General features: G+C 40.9%; 1 protein-coding gene across 4 annotated transcripts in view; it reads left to right on the top strand.

Moving 5' to 3' along the window:
- LOC311049616 (receptor-type tyrosine-protein phosphatase gamma-like) overlaps positions 1 to 17,410 on the top strand; it is a 396,229-nt gene extending 378,819 nt beyond the window's left edge. For all 4 annotated transcript variants that reach the window (XM_084063299.1, XM_084063300.1, XM_084063301.1 and 1 more), the window contains exons 21-29: positions 1,025 to 1,160; positions 2,892 to 3,038; positions 5,863 to 5,956; positions 6,594 to 6,670; positions 7,378 to 7,506; positions 7,648 to 7,794; positions 8,183 to 8,325; positions 11,685 to 11,820; positions 14,056 to 17,410. In XM_084063299.1, the coding sequence (XP_083919425.1) occupies positions 1,025 to 1,160; positions 2,892 to 3,038; positions 5,863 to 5,956; positions 6,594 to 6,670; positions 7,378 to 7,506; positions 7,648 to 7,794; positions 8,183 to 8,325; positions 11,685 to 11,820; positions 14,056 to 14,205 (1,159 nt within the window). In that variant the 3' untranslated portion in view covers positions 14,206 to 17,410. The remainder of the gene's footprint in view (positions 1 to 1,024; positions 1,161 to 2,891; positions 3,039 to 5,862; positions 5,957 to 6,593; positions 6,671 to 7,377; positions 7,507 to 7,647; positions 7,795 to 8,182; positions 8,326 to 11,684; positions 11,821 to 14,055) is intronic.
- Positions 17,411 to 17,731: the final 321 nt, after the last annotated feature.

Below are 17,731 nucleotides of genomic sequence, written 5' to 3' on the forward strand. Positions count from 1 at the left end.
ACTGCCATTTGGCAGAAACCTTGTATCTCCATATTTCAACTTTTTTTATTACAACTTTTTATTTGTATTAATTTAATTAAGGCCCTGCTTCGCCATACAAGAGCGAAAGTAGGCAAATAGCCGAGCTACTCTTCTCTCTCAACGCATCACATTGTGACGTGTTGTGAGTTTGTAGATCAGCTATTTTCATTAGTTAGCTTCTGCTTAGCTTTTGCATCTGCTATTTTTGAAGTTGTTTTGAAAAATCTCGAAAATGTTCTGGGGGTCCCTGGCACAAAACGTTTTCAGATGGGTCTCCACGGGCAAAAGACATATCAGTTTGGGGGTCCTTGACATGAAAACGTTTGAGAACCACAGCTTTACAGCAAGGGTCTTCGACGTTTTTCAGACCAAGGACCCCTTTGCTGAGAGAGAGATTAAGGACCCCCACTACATATTATATAAAATTGTGTTGCAGATTAAACGTATTCATAGATTTCATAGATAGCTTCAAAGACTTGTTTGACATTTAATTTCTATTAATTGTCAGAATCATGTCAGAATGTTGGATTCATGTTAATGTGTATTTTCAGACAGTTAACCTTTTAAACCCTCTATATTTAGTCAACTTGACCGTTGGCTCTGTACTTGGTCTGCTCTTTTTCCCTCTACACCAACTTTCCGAAAATACCCGATCTACAAGCTGACGACGCCTTGCAACGCGAGGCGTTGTGAGCTTGTAGATCTGCTATTTTCGGCTAATGTCATTCCCCAGATTTGACGGATTCCCCAGATTTGGCGGACCCCCTGTAGTAACTCTGAGGACCCCCTAGGGGTCCCGGACCCCATGTTGAAGACCACTGCTTTACAGTATTATGTCCACTGCAGAGGCCTCTCCAAAAGCAAGATGACTGAGATTCACATCAGTCAGCCCAACTCTTTGAAGCCATACCTTTGAACCTTCTGTGTGCTTATAGTGCTTTGTGTTCTTCAGTGGCTTGCAGTGATTGGACTCATGAGATGTGTGGTTGTGTGTGTCCTGCAGTGCTGGAGTGGGTCGGACCGGGACATACATCGTCATCGACAGCATGCTAAAGCAGATCAAAGACAAGAGCACGGTCAATGTGCTCGGCTTCCTGAAGCACATCCGCACACAGCGCAACTACCTAGTCCAGACTGAGGTAAGTGTGCGTGTGTGTGTGTACTTGTATTGCTATACAGTACTTGTGAGGGCCAAATGTCCCCACAAGTATAGTAGAATTTGAGAGGTAGACATGGACATTTCTCTCTAATAGTTAGGCTTACAATTAAGAAACGATTCAGGTTGGGATTAGGGTTAAGATGAGGCATTTAGAGGTTGGGTTTTTGAGTTATGTCAGATTTTTACTTGGTTGCACACCAGTGTCATGCACCGAAAATAGACGATTTACAAGCTCACAATGCGCCGCAGCATGGCGCGTTGGGAGCTTGTAGATCGGCTATTTTCGGCTTTAGGCCTAGCGTTAAAAATTACCCAAAAAATAGCATTCATAAAATTGCCGTCAGTGGTAACAAGCACAGGCACGCGCCGCACATGTGTATGTTTACGCATGCATGTGTCGTGCACGTATACATGCACATACATAATGAATGATTTGATTGTAAACGCAAAATGAATAATGCATTAGTATTTTCCCCATACATTGTATAAATCTGAAAATCCCACCATTTCCACCACAAAAGCAAGGAGATGACAAGAAAAAGACTAAAGTTTTTTATTCCCTGCTGAGTTTTACCGTCCCATTTTTTTTTCTTTCTCAAAAGAGTGGATATCTCTGTTTGGGAATGACAGTTATATTGTGTTCTCAACATGTTATGTTCATCTCCACGGGCTGTTTGGGGCAGAAAACGGCAACAATTCTACAGTTGCCTGAGGACTTCAGGCAGCAGTTCCCTTCCCGCTTGCATCCATATATCTTATCTCCGTCCTGCAGCTCAGTCAAATTCTGTTCACTGCCTTTTTGTCCATGGAAATAACACAGTATGCAGCCAGTATTCAGCTAAGCATTTGGCTTTCATTGTATTCAAATATAAAATGCACACTGCTTTTTTTTCCCTACAAGTTGGAGGTACATTGTATATTGTGTGTGCTTGCTTTCGTGCGTGCGTGTGAGTGGCCATGTACATGCACCTGTATTTTAATGTGTGTATGTAAGACAGTATGCATGGTAAATAGTGCAATGGTTCCCAACCTTCTGGATCAAGGCCCAAAAAATGTCAAAGGTGTTCACGGCCCACCCATCCACCGGTCAGATGGGTGGGCCGTGTGCACTTTCAAAGCATGTTTATTTTAATGATTTATTATGTTCTGGCTTGAATCAATGGAACTAACTTAGTATAGTTAAGGTTTTAAAGAACAAAATAACGTGTTTTTTTTGTTTTTGTTCAATATATTAGCCCATTAAGACCTGGAACGCATCTGTGTCACTTTAGCTTTCTTTGGCTATTCAAAAATACCAGATCTACAAGCTCATAGCGCGGCACCGAGTGCCGCACTATGAGCTTGTAGATCTGCTATTTTTGAAAAATCTAGATTTTTTTTTTTTTTTTAAACTGTTAAGATTTAGATTTTTTTAAATTATCGCCTCAGGTCTTAAAGGGTTAATGTCTACAAATAAGAATAAGACTAAACAATTTCAGATGACTAAAATAGCACTAAAACTAAATGATCTGTTATTCAAAAGACTAAGACTAAATCAGAATTTGCTGTCAAAATGAACACTGGTAAAATCATAGTGTTGTTGGCAATTATCTGGGAGCCCACTTCCCATGTCCTCACGGCCCACAGGTTGGGAATCGCTGACACACAGTGGTGCATTTGTGGTCTGACCTGGGCTCTGTTGTCTGTCTTGTTAAATGAATGGCCCACACAGGAGCAGTACATCTTCATCCACGATGCCTTGATGGAGGCCATCCTGGGCAAGGAGACGGAGGTGGCAGCCAGCCAGCTGTACAGCTATGTCAACAACATCCTCACGCCGGGCCACAGCGGCCGAACACGTCTAGACAAACAGTTCAAGGTGAGAGGACTCGGAGATCGTGGCCGTGGTATAGGGGCTGGAGAAACGTGAGCTCCCTGGTGGAGATGGATTTTATTACGGAGATAAAATAAGATGGGGACGTTAACATGTGAAATCCACCTATAAGTCACTATTCCATATTAACCCATTTAAAACTGGGAAAGCATCTGCGTCGTGTTAGATTTGAGCCATATTTTATAATTTGGCTGTTAAAAAAATAGCAGATATACAAGCTCACAGCACGTCACTTCATGCCGCACTGCGAGCTTGTATATCTGCTTTTTTTTGGGAAATTGTTTTTTAAAGCGGACATTTTTAACTCTTAATCTTTGAGCACCACTGAAATAGCAACATAAGTCGTTCAGAATACCGTTAGGATGTAGAAGACATTTGTAGAATCGGCCTCAGGTCTTAATGGGTTAAAGGAGTACTTCTTTGGCCGCTGCGGTAGGAGACCCAGGTCTCGTACTGCAGCGGCCACCTGGTTATTGGCTTAGGAATGCACAAAAACTAAAATATCTCCATGAATTCAAGGCTTCATGGGGTGTGAATTGATAGAATATAAGTAATATTTTGGGTGAAGTACCCCATTAACATACTTGGGATTGATACATCACCATATTTCACCATTATTGAGAACCAGTTGTGTAAGGAATTTGTGTTGGCATGCTGTTCAGTGACAACCCCACAGAATGAAATCAATGAACCCTTAACGCAGGACTAATCCACCTAAAACCTAATCTACCTAAAAACCCAATAGCATATCATCGCTGTCGTTCGGAAACCTCATAATTATGTCCAAAATTGTTACTTTTCGGGATTCAAATTCCAAAATAGCAAAGGTATCGGTTCGCGCCGTGTTTCGAACTTGTGGATCTGGTACTTTTGATGCTTTTGTGTGACGCTTTGTAGTATGATCAAGTAGGGCGTTAAATTACGGAAAAACGCAAAAAGTTAGAATATGGAGATAAGAGGTGTCTGCCCGACAGCGACGATATTGAACCCCACACAAGTCAGACCAAGCTAGACAGCAGACGTAAGACTCACAGCTTCATTATGCATGTGATGTCGCAGTGTGAAAGCTATTGACTGCCATCATAGTCACAGTAACAAGAGGCATGCTGGTGGCTGAGGGGGGGGGGGGGGGGGGGGGGGGGGCGGTTCGGGTGAGGGTGGTTGACAGATAGGGGAAGTTTTTTGCAACCGACAGATGATGCTAATTGGCTCTCTTTTATCATCACATGCTGCGCAGTTTGAGTCCAAGGGTTCTTGTGGGGGCTCGATTGAGAGCGGGTGTTGGCAAAACAATAACCTCTATTGTCATGCTATGCAGTCAAAATGGGATTTAATTTAATTAATGTTTGTTACCGCTGCTTCTGAAGCAGTGGTTCTCAAACCTTTCATATCAAGGACCCCCAAAATGATTGTCAAAATGACCCCCCATCTCAAAAATATTTTGTGCCAGGGATTTTTCAAAAATAGCAGATTTTTTAAGTTCATAGTGCCACACTATGAGCTTGTATATGTGCTATTTTTGGATAGCCAAAGTATAAAATATGGTTAAAGTGGTTAAAATGATTGTGACGCTATATTAACTTATTTAGCTAGGGACCCCCTGGCACCCCGCCAAGGACCCCACCTTGAGAACCAATGATTTATGCAGTCAAAATGGGATTTTCTTTTCTACGGAGGGTGCAGTGGTATGTTGGCTGGCACCACGTAGTACAGAATTGGTTTGGTTGGCAAACTATTTAGCATTCTTTCTCCTTATAAACTACATAATATACGGTTGTGTATACCAATCAAGTATCAGGAAATCCTAGGAGAAAACGTCATGCCGTCTGTGAGGAAGCTGAAGCCTGGGTGTCATCCGAATCAGAATCCGTTTTTATTGTCACTTTCATAATGCACACTGGGCGTACAAAGGAGCAAAATACCATTCTTCGCAACTCATGGTGCTTGTCACATTTAAAAACAAAAGACACACTAAAAAGCGGCAAAGCCATTTAAAAAGTAGGGAGAGAGCAGACAACATTGGTAAAAAAATAAAATAAGTGCTGATGCATTCAAGGTGCAATGTAGATACAGTACTATTCAAAAGTGCTATTCATTGGACCTCCCAACAGGACAATAATCCCAAGTATTCCTCAAAGTCCACTAAGGCTTGGTTTCAGAGGAAGTCCTAGAAGATTCTAGACTAGTTGTAAGAGTCTCCTGACTCGAACCCCATAGAAAATCGCAATGGGATTTGATGAAGGCATTTGCAGAACGCAAACCCAAGAATATTAGTGAACTGGAGGCCACTACACATGAGGAATGGGCTAAAATGCCACAGGAATGCTGCCAGAAGCTGGTCCCTGGCTATGCATCACGTTTGCAGCAGGTCATAATAGCAAAAGGGTGCTCTACGAAGTATAAAAGACATTTCGTCATGAAGGGTTTGAATAATTCTGACTGGCAATGTTTGATTTGTTTATTTCATACAGTTGACAGTTTGTGAATTATGCCAATAAACCAGATTTGCAGTGGGGTTTAAATAATTGCGAGAACAACTTGTATGTTTGACCTTCTCTTGATGTTGTAAACAACCTCTTTTCTGAAATAAAATGTTATTAAAAAAAAAAGTTCTATTACATTTACCCATAGTACCCAGTAGATCAGCTAATTTTGGTGAATGTTCGCCTATTATGACATGCCGAGAATAGAGATGCTAGGTTTCATGTGGTTAAAGAGTTTGTTTTTGTGAGTAATTAAAATCTCTGTGTCCCAGTTAATCAGGTATCTCTTTAATGATTTGCTTCTATTTCTCTGTGTCTGTGTCTAGCTGGTAACACAGTGCAATGCCAGATTCGTTGAGTGCTTCAACGCTCAGAAGGAGTGCAACAAAGAGAAAAATCGAAATTCCTCCGTGGTGCCATGTGAGTCTCACATCGATTTCATGCTTATTAAATCTGAAATCAAATCGTCTCCCACAGCAGCAAGTAAACAATGGAAACTAATAACTGTCAGAAAAACTGAAGTTCCCAACAAACAATAGAGGTTTGTGAGTGATGGGGATGTGTAATTAATGAAACAGTGATTATCACCTTGCAGTGTGTACACTTTAATGAATAAAAGTATTGTCACAAATAATATATATATATATATATTGTCATGAGATGATACACACACACACACACACACACACACGCAGAGTAGGCTAGTCTATCACAATGCATTAAATGTAATTAAATTAAACATTTATTATCTCGAAATGTTTATGCATAAAATATATTTTATATGTGGAAAATACTGATTAGACTAATGTATTGTCATATGTATGTATTGTTCATATTTCCTGTCATATGCAGTTGCTGTTATACAACATGTTGAAGTTATTTCTCTGAAAATGACCAGCAATTGTACTAAGAACTTTCTTCAACCAGTCAGGGCATGCAGTTGATAGCAATGTGACCAGCTGTTTCTGACACTATTGATCAATTCTGTCTGTCTGTCTCTCTCTCTCTGCTACATCTATCTTTTTGTCATTATTTCTTCCTTCCTCTCCTTGAACAGCGGAGCGTGCAAGAGTAGGTTTGGCACCTTTGCCCGGCATAAAAGGCACAGATTACATCAACGCATCTTACATCATGGTGTGTACTACCTCCTCTCCCTCTGCTAATCATTAACCCGCTCCTACCTCTCTGTGAACCTAGCTGGGGACAACTCAGGTCTCCATAGAGTACACAACAAGTGGGATTTCTTCTGGGATTACACACCATTTGAAATGTTATTTGCAATACTTGCATCCACTCTGAAGTGGATTTCCATTAGTTCTAAGTCAGATAGCCCTGGTCCAGAGCATTAGTGAGTTCTCTCTAACGCGCGCTGCTCTACTCATAGACCGAAAATTCCACTACCATGCGAGGTCTCCGTCTTTAGTGAAAATAAACACAACTATTTCGCTACTCACCGAAACAAAGGCTGTTTTGTGTTGTTGAAAGTCTATTTTCCAGGGTGGGAAGCCTCTCAGCACCCCACCTTCTCTGTATAATACACTTTTTGGGTAGAAAATGAAATATGTCCGCCAGACGGAAATTATTTTATTTACTCCACTGCGCCCTCTACAGATCTGGTCAATATAAATTACCATTGATTCGGTGAGTAGCAAAATAGTTTTGTTTATTTTGACTGAAGACGGAGATCTCGCATGGCAGTGGAATTTTCAGTCCATGAGCAGAGCAATACTGCCAGTGTTTTTAAAGCCAAGCACATTAAAACCCAAACAAATAATTCAAGTTGGTCAGTCTGAGGTGGCATGGTCGTGTGTCAAGTTGTGTTTATTTTTGTGACACGGCAGGGTTACTACAGGAGCAACGAGTTCATCATTACCCAGCATCCTCTGCCTCACACCACAAAAGACTTCTGGAGAATGATCTGGGACCACAATGCACAGATCATCGTAATGCTGCCAGCCAACCAAGGACTGGTGAGTAATGCACGCACACAATCACTCGCACGCACGCACGCACGCACACACACCACATACACACATACAGTGAGTTGTGTTGTGTTCAAATCTCCAATCAACCTAACACATCTCCACTGTGGGTTTTCTCTGGGCGTGCAGGCGGAGGATGAGTTTGTGTACTGGCCTAGTAGAGAGGAGGCCATGAACTGCGAAGCCTTCACCGTCACGCTCATCAGCAAAGACCGCCTGTGTCTGTCCAATGAAGAGCAGATCAGCATCCATGACTTCATCCTGGAGGCCACACAGGTATGTGCGTGTGTGTGAGAGTGAGATTTTTGTTAATGTCCATTCCCATATTTTGTTTTGCCTTTACCCAGTCATTGATATTTGCAGACTTGTAGGGAAATGCAGACATGCCAACAAAATGCTATCATTGAAACAAAACAAATGCAAATAAACAGGTGATTATGGGAAATAGCGTGCTTTTTATGTATGAAGAGTGTGAAAAGCCTTGTAATTATTTGTTTTTAGAGAATACACAGACAATATGTTTTGAATTGTAAATGTTGAAACATAACTGTGAAATATAATATATTTACTGTGAAACATTATTTGCATGTCACAGAAGGCTGTGAAATGTGTTCTACCCTCCACACTACGTACACAGTATGTAACCTGCCTGTCTGTCCCCCAGGATGACTATGTATTAGAGGTGCGTCACTTTCAGTGCCCCAAATGGCCCAACCCCGACGCACCCATCAGCAGCACCTTTGAGCTCATCAACGTCATCAAGGAGGAGGCTGCAAGCCGCGACGGACCCACCATCATCCATGATGAGTCAGTAAAACGTTCTCGTCCTCTTTTACTCGGCCTCCAGCACAGATAATACTAGAGAAGGGGCGCTTAGTGGAGCACAGTTCTCCACCAGTAGGCATGCCTTAATAATAATACTTACACTGTCTGGCGATGTAATGTCTCGCTCTCTCCATCTCCCTCTGACGTATGCAAAACGTAGTCGAATAATAGTGCTGGGAAGTGGTGTTGGATAGGATACAGTCTACACAGGCTTACCACTAGGAAGTGCCCCATGTACTGCAGGCTACACATAATGTGAGATGATCAAGTCGTGAATATTGGAAATGTTGGAAAAATATTGGATGTAACACAATCTGACGGATTGACGGCACACTGTGTGTCTATTTCTTTGTCGCTCTCCTGCTCTCCCTCCTCCATAATTCAAATTGTTCATTTTGCTCTTACTCTTAGAGCTACAGAAGAACTGTAGCTTAATGCTTGTTGCAGTCTTCATAATCTTCTCCAATAAGAACAACACTACTACACAATAACAGTGTTGGTGTAACTAAAAGATTAGCTGAAATATATATATATTTTTAACATGATAGATCAGGGCTACTCAACTTAAGATGGCTCAGGGGCCACTCAGCAAAATACCAAAAGTCCAAGGGGCCGCAAGCTAAAAATGACGGTCCTATTTTCGATTTTCAAGGTTAGGGTTGCCAACTCCCAGAGATTGAAATAAGGGACACCTATCCTGGGCGCGCGGCAAAGCCGCGCGGCCGAAAAAAAATGGGGGTCAAACCCCCCCAAAAACCCGAAATGCATAGAAAACTATGCATTATACCTGTAACAATTGATGTTTGTTTTTGAAAAAAAAAATAGCAACCCATATATTTGAACGGAAATGTATATTTTTAGCGGCGCTAGCCGCTCTATACCTTTAGGTATAGAGCGGTAGCCCTCTATACCTGGCTTTTGCGTCAACGTTCTGATTGGTCAGACACGTCAACAAAGTGATTGGTCAAGCTTCACATGACACGTGGCTATAAACACATTATAAACACTTATTGATGACAAAATGTATCAAAGGCGCCGCTACCTTCACACAGGTGTGATTTTTAGCTCTATACCTGACTTTGTCCGTGTGCGTCAACGTTCTGATTGGTCAGGTGCGTCAACAAAGTGATTGGTCAAGCTTCACGTGACACATGGCTATAAACACATTATAGACACATATCGATGACAAAATGTATCAAAAGCGCCGCTACCTTCACACAGGGTGTGATTTTTTATCCTGTGCTTAAAAAAAAAAAAGAAGAAAAATTTCTTCCGCGGGTTGAGTAGCGCTGTGATAGATTATCAACTAGTTTGATGTGTTGGCATTTCAGTCTGAAGCCTTGAGCTTGTGTGTCAACGTATTGCATTCCTGCCGGAGGGACAGCAGTGTCATAATTGGCCAGTAGTGTAGCTCCCATATAGTGAGTTGGTTGTCTACAGTATTAGTAGGCAAGTCATGCTTTGGGAGCGTATTGGCAAAGGTTTTTAAATTGAAACTACTAATGGCTCACATAACTCAGAGCAATAATCAACATTTATTTGGTAATACAAAAAAAAGTAAGTGTTATGCATGAGACAAACTGCTCATAGAAAAATGTAGATATTTTTGGCTTACAGTATGTTACTGTAGTAGCTGATATTTTAATTTTGGTGTGGCATTCTCCCACATTAATGTTTTTTTTGTTCGGGATCGGTGCATTATTAACCATATATAGTGAACCTGTGAGGATAATGATTGCTTCACGCCCATGGCAGTACTAGGAAATCATCCAGTCAATAGACAATATGGGAACCCATCGGCAAAAAGGGGGGAAAAATGTTCCCCTCTTTTTAGTCGCGGAGCTCTGTATCTGTCTTGAGAGATATAGTCAAGACTAGTCACTAGATGGTTTCCAAAAACTAGATTCTAGTCTTGCCAGTCAAATCTCAGAAAGTCCAAAGGGAATTTGACATAAAATGATATTACTGAATATGTTGTGTACAAGAAAGGGATTCAATTTTCACCTAATTAGTGCAGGCTGCTTTAATGAATATTTGCTGCCATCACCTTTGTTGTACACTAGGTAGTCGTTTGTAGCCTTTTCCCTTGTTTTACCAGTAATATATATACAGTATATAGCATTGCATGTACAATAAAGTACACAATTACCTGCACAAGAGATTCAGCAGGGAAATATAAATACACAGAGAAGCAAAATAAAAAAGGCCTTGAAAAAACAAATACACTAGTGGATTTGCATTCAAAGCATGTATTATGGGATTGTTGGAACAACAAATCTAAACATCCATTTCGTATTTCATAAGTCTGATGTTAGCCAGAATAGGCTACTTCAATGCTAACGGGGAATAGCGGCGATATTGAGTTAGATCTTATCTTGCGAAGTTCCCAGGTGGCCCTTGTGTTGCTTATAAACACAGCATATATTGCGAGCAGCCGCTTTCAGTCCAATGAGTCTAAATCCCCCCGGCAGGTACCCCAGAAAACCAACCAATTAGAGATAATGAAGGTGTCTTTAGTATTGACACATATTAGCATTGCTGAACGACGCGCTAATCCAGCGGTTTGCCTCATGTATATTCATTAGAAATAATGAAGATTGCTTGTCGCATCCTCAAGAAGAAAGCATCTAATTGAGCATTTCACGCCGTTGCTACGCCGCAGCCTGGCTGCACGGCCACCCAGAGATTGTCTGTTAGACGTCCCTTCCTAATTGTCTGCGTGCTCATTATTCCTAGAGGCGCGCTGGTTAGCCAGAGCATCTCACATCACTCTTGACTCTTTTCATTATGAATGTGCCCTTCCAATCCTCCCAGGAGCCCAAGACTGAGCCAGGCTGCCGAACCCCGGGCGGATTCACTTGCTAATAGCTCTTTAGTCTCAAAGTTGGTATTCCGGGTCTGTGAGGGTCTTCTATTCCCTCAGCCACTTGTCAGGACAACTCCAGTTGTCGGAGGCCCCCGAGAAAAAACAGCCCCAAAGCAACTGAACTTATCCAGTCACTGGATTTCATTCAAAACAAAAGCAATGTTCTTGTCTACTAGCTAAATGGCTTCAGCATGACAATTAAGACTGGGATCCCCCAGGGCTTTATACTTACTCCTTTTTTTCTCTAGATAGGGTCTTTGCCAAAAAATGCGGATAATGTGTTGCAACATATTGTGAGCTTTTAGATCTGCTATTGCTGCGGAATGTTCACCCCAGAATTGTACACTAGGGGTTCATGTGGTTAAACTTTGAGTTAGATTGCTAATGGTGCCACGCATTCTGGGTGTTACCATATAGACCTAATAGTGGCTGTCATGGTGCATGCTAACCCTGTGCTGTGTGTGGGTTGTTTCAGGTTGGGCGCGGTATCAGCGGGCATGCTGTGTGCCCTCACCACCCTGTCACAGCAGCTGGAGAGCGAGAGTGCCGTGGATGTCTATCAAGTGGCCAAGATGATTAACCTCATGAGGCCCGGGGTCTTCACAGACATTGTAAGTCAACTATTGGGTTGCAGGTGGCAGCAAGGCAGAAGTGTAACAGAAAAGGTTGCGGGTTTGATTCCTGGCACCGGCTGGAGGTTGTGTTCCGACGACTGTGTGCTGCTTACTGGACGGTGGCTTACTGATTTGTCCACAAGCTCTGCTAAAGTGCCCTTGAGTAAGGCGGTGAACCCCCAAAAAGTGCTCCTGAGGGCAATCCTGCACCCTCAATACAGTACACATGATGTTTGTGTGTTTATGAAAGACATTAGGGTTCAAAAGAGATACCTACCTACCTACACTACCAGGATGTCTTCACTGACTATTGAACAAGTGGTAATGCAATACTGTATATAATACGAGTTAGGCTTAAACATAAAGCTATGATACTTGATTTAGTTTGAATGTCCAGGACAAGTAAGATATTCTATTAACAACAATTCAGACTGTGTTTGGGGCTTTCTTAGAAAGTCTTTGTTGCCAAGTAAGAGGTTACAATGAGTTTGTTCTGGCACAGAAGACATCCTGGTGTAAAAATATTGTGCAGTATTGATGACAATGTACATGGACATACAGGAGTCGCAGTCGCAAAAAATAATCTCACATTTTCTCACATACTGTAAGTGCTGGTGACTAATCAACCTAAAACTTTCATGATGGTTAAAGTAGTATACTTTTATAATACAAACTGCCGGCCCACTGGCCATATCAGGCCCATACTGTCCAATCTGGATGATTTGAGAAAAAGACTAAACTATCAAAACTGTCAAATTCTATAAAGCCCCTCTGGTGCTGCTCTCGCCGCTTGCCGCTCTCACTGTCTCTACCGTCTCCTCCTTGCTGATGAGCTTGTTGTGTTTTAGCATAGCGAAAAACGGCACTTACCTCGCCGATTGTCGCTCCGGCTGTCTTTACCTGTCTGCCAATCCAGTCCTCACCAGCGAGCTTGTGTAAACAGTATAGCAATAGATGTCTGTTAAAGCTCTCGCTTTGTGTAAACTACATTGTCAGACACAAGCCAAGCTGAGACTGTTTACTTGCTGTGGTTCAAAATGCTGTCCAACAAATGTAAAGTTGATGTCGAAGGTCGACGTTAAATGATTGGAAAAATCCCTTTTTCTTTGAGTTCAGCGGCAAACCTGTGTGTTGAATCCGCTCTAAAGTGGCTGTTGCAAAGGAATACAACATCAAACTGAGAAATGCATGACAACTATGGAGTAGGACGCAGAATGCAAAAGTCAAACGAACTCGAAGCAGTGCTAAATAAACAGCAAACCTTGTTCACAAAACGTTGGAAGACTTAGCAGTACGATGATTGTTCGGGAGGTTCTGGTACAACGGACTATCTCTGTGAGCAGGCTTTCTCTGCAATGATCATTAATCAATCTGAACTGCGCTCGCAGGTGACGCATAGGCATTAGAATGACGATTATGAAAATAACTGCTCAGAAACTGGTGTTGCATTTATAATTACTTATAAGGCCCAATATAAATGATTTGTAATCTGCTTATAACACTGTATAACTACAGTTATAAGCACTCAGTCATAAGTACTCATAATGTAATCATAACGCATTATAAAGCCTGTTATAATGATAGTCTAGTATTATAATACTTCATAATTGCTGGCCACTGACAGCCTTGTAGCCTGTGGCTGTAATACCAATCACAAAAGTAATATTCATAAACAATGTTAGTAAAGCGAGACTGAGAATGAGACAGCAGGCTGGAAAAACACAGCTGTGGGAGTGTGCACTGGCATAAAGTCACATTTTGCCCAATGTGGCTGTGACCTGTAATTAGTTTGACGCCCCTGACTTAAACAATTATTGTTATACTACTATTAATGTGGCCTGACATAAATCTCTGTAGATTTCTTTAAATAATGCAATTGATGTAATTTTAGCTTCATAATCACATAATGTACTACTGTATATCATGTTAATCAAGAGTAAAGCATATTTCTGGATAGCAGAGTTGTTTATGTTAGAGGCAGCATTGCTGTGATGTTAAACCTATGATTTCCTCTCATATAAGAAGACGGGGGTAACTGCAGTATAGACATTGATTTTGAAAAAGAAAGGTCATGATGTAAATATAAAGAAACACAAAAGCCATTTAATCCTTATTTGCATTATTGTTTTAATTTCATCACAGAACTGACTCAGCTGCGTTCTACAGTATTTGTTCCTGTAATATACTCACAGAGAGTATGACCTCTCTCTTTTCTCCTCTCCCCCTCTATAGGACCAGTACCAGTACCTTTACAAAGCCCTACTGAGCCTGGTCAGCACCAAGGAGACCGGCTCAGGTGTCCTGACCAGGGACATGAATGGAACCATGGCCTCCATGTCGGACCAGTCCGACCCGGCAGAGAGCATGGAGTCGCTGGTCTGAGGCCCCCACTGCAGGGCTGGCTGGAGCTACGGGGGTCCCGCGCCACACACCCCCACCCCCCTCACCCAAGATGAAAAGGGAGGCACTTAACTTTGTAAAACGTTAAAAGGAACAATTGTGGACAAGACTTTTCGAGGCCTTTTTTGCCAGAACTCTTGGTTAAGAATAACCTGATTACTTTTTTACACTGATAAAAAGTTTTTGATATTTATTTTTTTCGCCATTTTATGTCTTAATGTTCTCCTACTGAGAGGTTTGCACCTGCATTTTTGAGTTTCACGGCGGCGGCGACGAGAAACACTTTTTTCTGTCTTTTCTTGTTTGCACTATATAATGTCAGTGTTCCTGCCTAGACTAAAGCTGACCCACTCGTCCCCACTTCAAGCTCTGATTGTTGTTTCCACATTCCATGGCTAACACCCTAAAACCAACCTGCTTCTGTGAAGAACATTGCTCAGCCTGCCCTCTACTGGTTGATTTAAGACAGTGCAAGAGGAAGGCAGGAATTCCTCCTATCCGCCCGCTTTGAATAACAAATGCTGTTCAACTTCAGCCTTGTGTACACCTCTCTGCTCTGCTCACTCTTATTACATACCATAAGATACCACTCATTTATCATAAAACCTGTAGTTGGTTGTCAGACAACCAACATTTTATGTTTGTTTTTTAAAGAGCTTTTTTTTTTCTCCTCACCTTATTTTCCACCTTTTGCCATTCACACCAGTGTTGGAATATCTAAAGTGGTGTAACAAACAGCTACTGTGAAATTTTATCATTTCTATCTATGACTCATTATTATTGTTATCATGCTTTTTAATATATGGAAATACCATATGTATACATATATAAATATATCCTTAATCATGATGATGTTGTTGATTTTTATTTTATTTTATTCATGTTCTTTGAGGCCAGGTTTGATTTCCACAGCAGACCACATCTAACTGTTTCCCACTCGACTCACAGTCAGGTCAGATTGATATATATAACTCTATGGGTCAGATCCATCCATCAGCCCAACCTCTGGGGAAGGAGGGACTCCCTCCTCCCATCTCCTCTCCTGTATGCTGCTAAGTCATCCAAACTCTCCCACACACACACACACACACACACACACACACACGCACACATGCACACAGATACAGTGCATGTCCAACGTCCTTGTGAAATACAGCTAATGATGCAACAACCTGCCATTCCCCCTTCTTTGAAAGCAGCATTTTGAAAATGGTTTATTTTGCATATTTGTTTAGTTGTTGCTATCCCGAGAGAGGTGCTCTCATTCACTCTAACCTCACAAGGCCTTGTGTACATAGGTTTTTTGCCCACACTGTATCGCTTGAAGTAACATTTCTTGTTTTCTTTGGAGATGAGATGGATTTGGGGGTTTGTGGCCTAAGAGAAGTCAGAGATATTGTGCTATCAAGCTTCTGAAAGGGATATGTATTTTCCTATTTCAGTTAAATAGTTTTACATGGCACAATGTCACGCTATTCAGTCTCTATATAATGTATGACAGCAAAACAATGGGGATAATGTAGTTTGATTTTTTAACTTTTACCAAAGACTTGACTCCGTTCCATACAGAAAAGTTAGAGCGCAAGCTTTTTTCTTCCCATTTATTTTTCCTTCTTACCCCAGTGTACACCCTCTTTCACCCATGCTAGAATAAATCTGTCAAGAGCAATGGCCGTTGTGACAACTACTACTTCCAGCAATCATTGTAATCCAAAACCATTTGGTTTAAAGACTCTTTTATTGTGCTTTAAAGTTGCATACAGCAAGATAGAGGAAAGATGCAATGACATCTCTGTCTTTTATCTTCTTTTAAAGGGGTCACATTGATTGGCTCATTCTCCAACATTTGGAGAAGCAACAATAGATCATTTGCCCCTCGTCTATTTTAGCTGTGTTCCAATCCAATTGTTAAGCAATTTTGTTAGACAATATCACTAAACATATAAAGTAGGTTTGCCTCCATCAGGTGGGCTGCAGTGAATACAGGTTACCTGAACGTGGAATATGCAATCAGAAAGTACATAGCCTACATGAGAAAAAAAAAACTATTAATATTGGGAAGGATAACTATTATCTATTTATCACATGATTTATGTATTGACAAAGCTTTTCCACCTGAAACAAAAGTTTAAAAAATAAATAGAAAATATCCTGTGGTATTGAGTAAAATGTATTAAAATGTGCTTTTTCCACTCAGGTGTTCTAATATGAAACATCATGTTGTAATTGCTATAAACAAAAATACTTGGATAGAAGCATAGCTACTGATGGCATGTTTTACAGTGTGTGGTGAAATAAATGTACTTCTACTTTATCTCAAGCTTATCAGTCTGACATTTTCCTTCCGTCATCCCCAGGCTACCACTGAGTACACTTACTAGCTTCATCAAATCTCTTTTGTGTTGCCTTTAAAGCGCAAATCTAGGTGTACTACCCAGAAGTAATGTACATATTTTGTTGCCTCTGTGACAAAACAAAACCTTTCTCTGGAAACTTTATATCTGTTCACTGTGTCGGAGGGAACGGACCATATGAAATACTATTTTTCTTTATTACTTTTTTGTGAGGGGGAGGTGTCATCCCATTGTTTTATCCTACTATTTCTCATTGCAGTAATGTATCTATTACAATTTATCACTTCTCTGGTCCTGATTTCACCGCATCTGACACTGATGTTTCTGGTATATGCTCATTGAATTGGATCTGTTCAGGTGAATGTATTATTTTCCTCCTGTCATGGCATATTGCTTTCGTGGTGGACCATGTGGATCCTGGTTCTCTGTGCATTGAGCTTGTGGTGGTCATCACATTCCAATCTCCAACCTCACACATCTCCCATTAAATTTCAAGGCAGTGATTGTGATATTACAAATGTTATTCCCCTTGGTTTGGTAATTTCATTTATTTCATTCTATGGAGGCTATAACTCTGTTGTCCAGATGTGCAATAGAATAGCTTTCAAATGTCACAGAATAATTTCCTCCCATTGACCCCATTTTGAACAGGCGACTGTTCCGTCCTCTTTTGTAAACATGAAATAATTGACAAAAAAAATACAGTTTTGTTTTTGTTGTTTGTTTCATTGAAAGCTATATCAAAGCATTCTATTATAGTGTTATTTAATATGTAAATGGTATTGCTATACATAAAATAAAATATGGGTTTTGATGTACTTTGCTGAAATCAATTGTGTGATGACGTCTGAACTTTTCTGCGTAATTAAAATGTATGTGTAACAAGAACATGTTAAAATTAAGAACAAACAAAAGGTAAATAAGAACAAAAACAATATCATGAATATAGCTGCAAGCAGCGATAAGCAGGGCCAGGGAATGCAGAAAGAAAAAAGAAAGAAGCAATGATAAGTAATGTGCACAATAAGCCATAGAAACATAGAAGACTGAACTAGAGAGAAAGATTACCATGCAATTAACATGAGCATTTTAAACCCTCACTAACCCTAACCTCAATAAAACTATGCCTACCCCTAACCTCAAGAAATACTATG

Source organism: Gymnoscopelus microlampas, assembly GCF_963454915.1.
Source record: "Gymnoscopelus microlampas genome assembly, chromosome: 7".
Taxonomy (NCBI): Eukaryota; Metazoa; Chordata; class Actinopteri; order Myctophiformes; family Myctophidae; genus Gymnoscopelus; species Gymnoscopelus microlampas.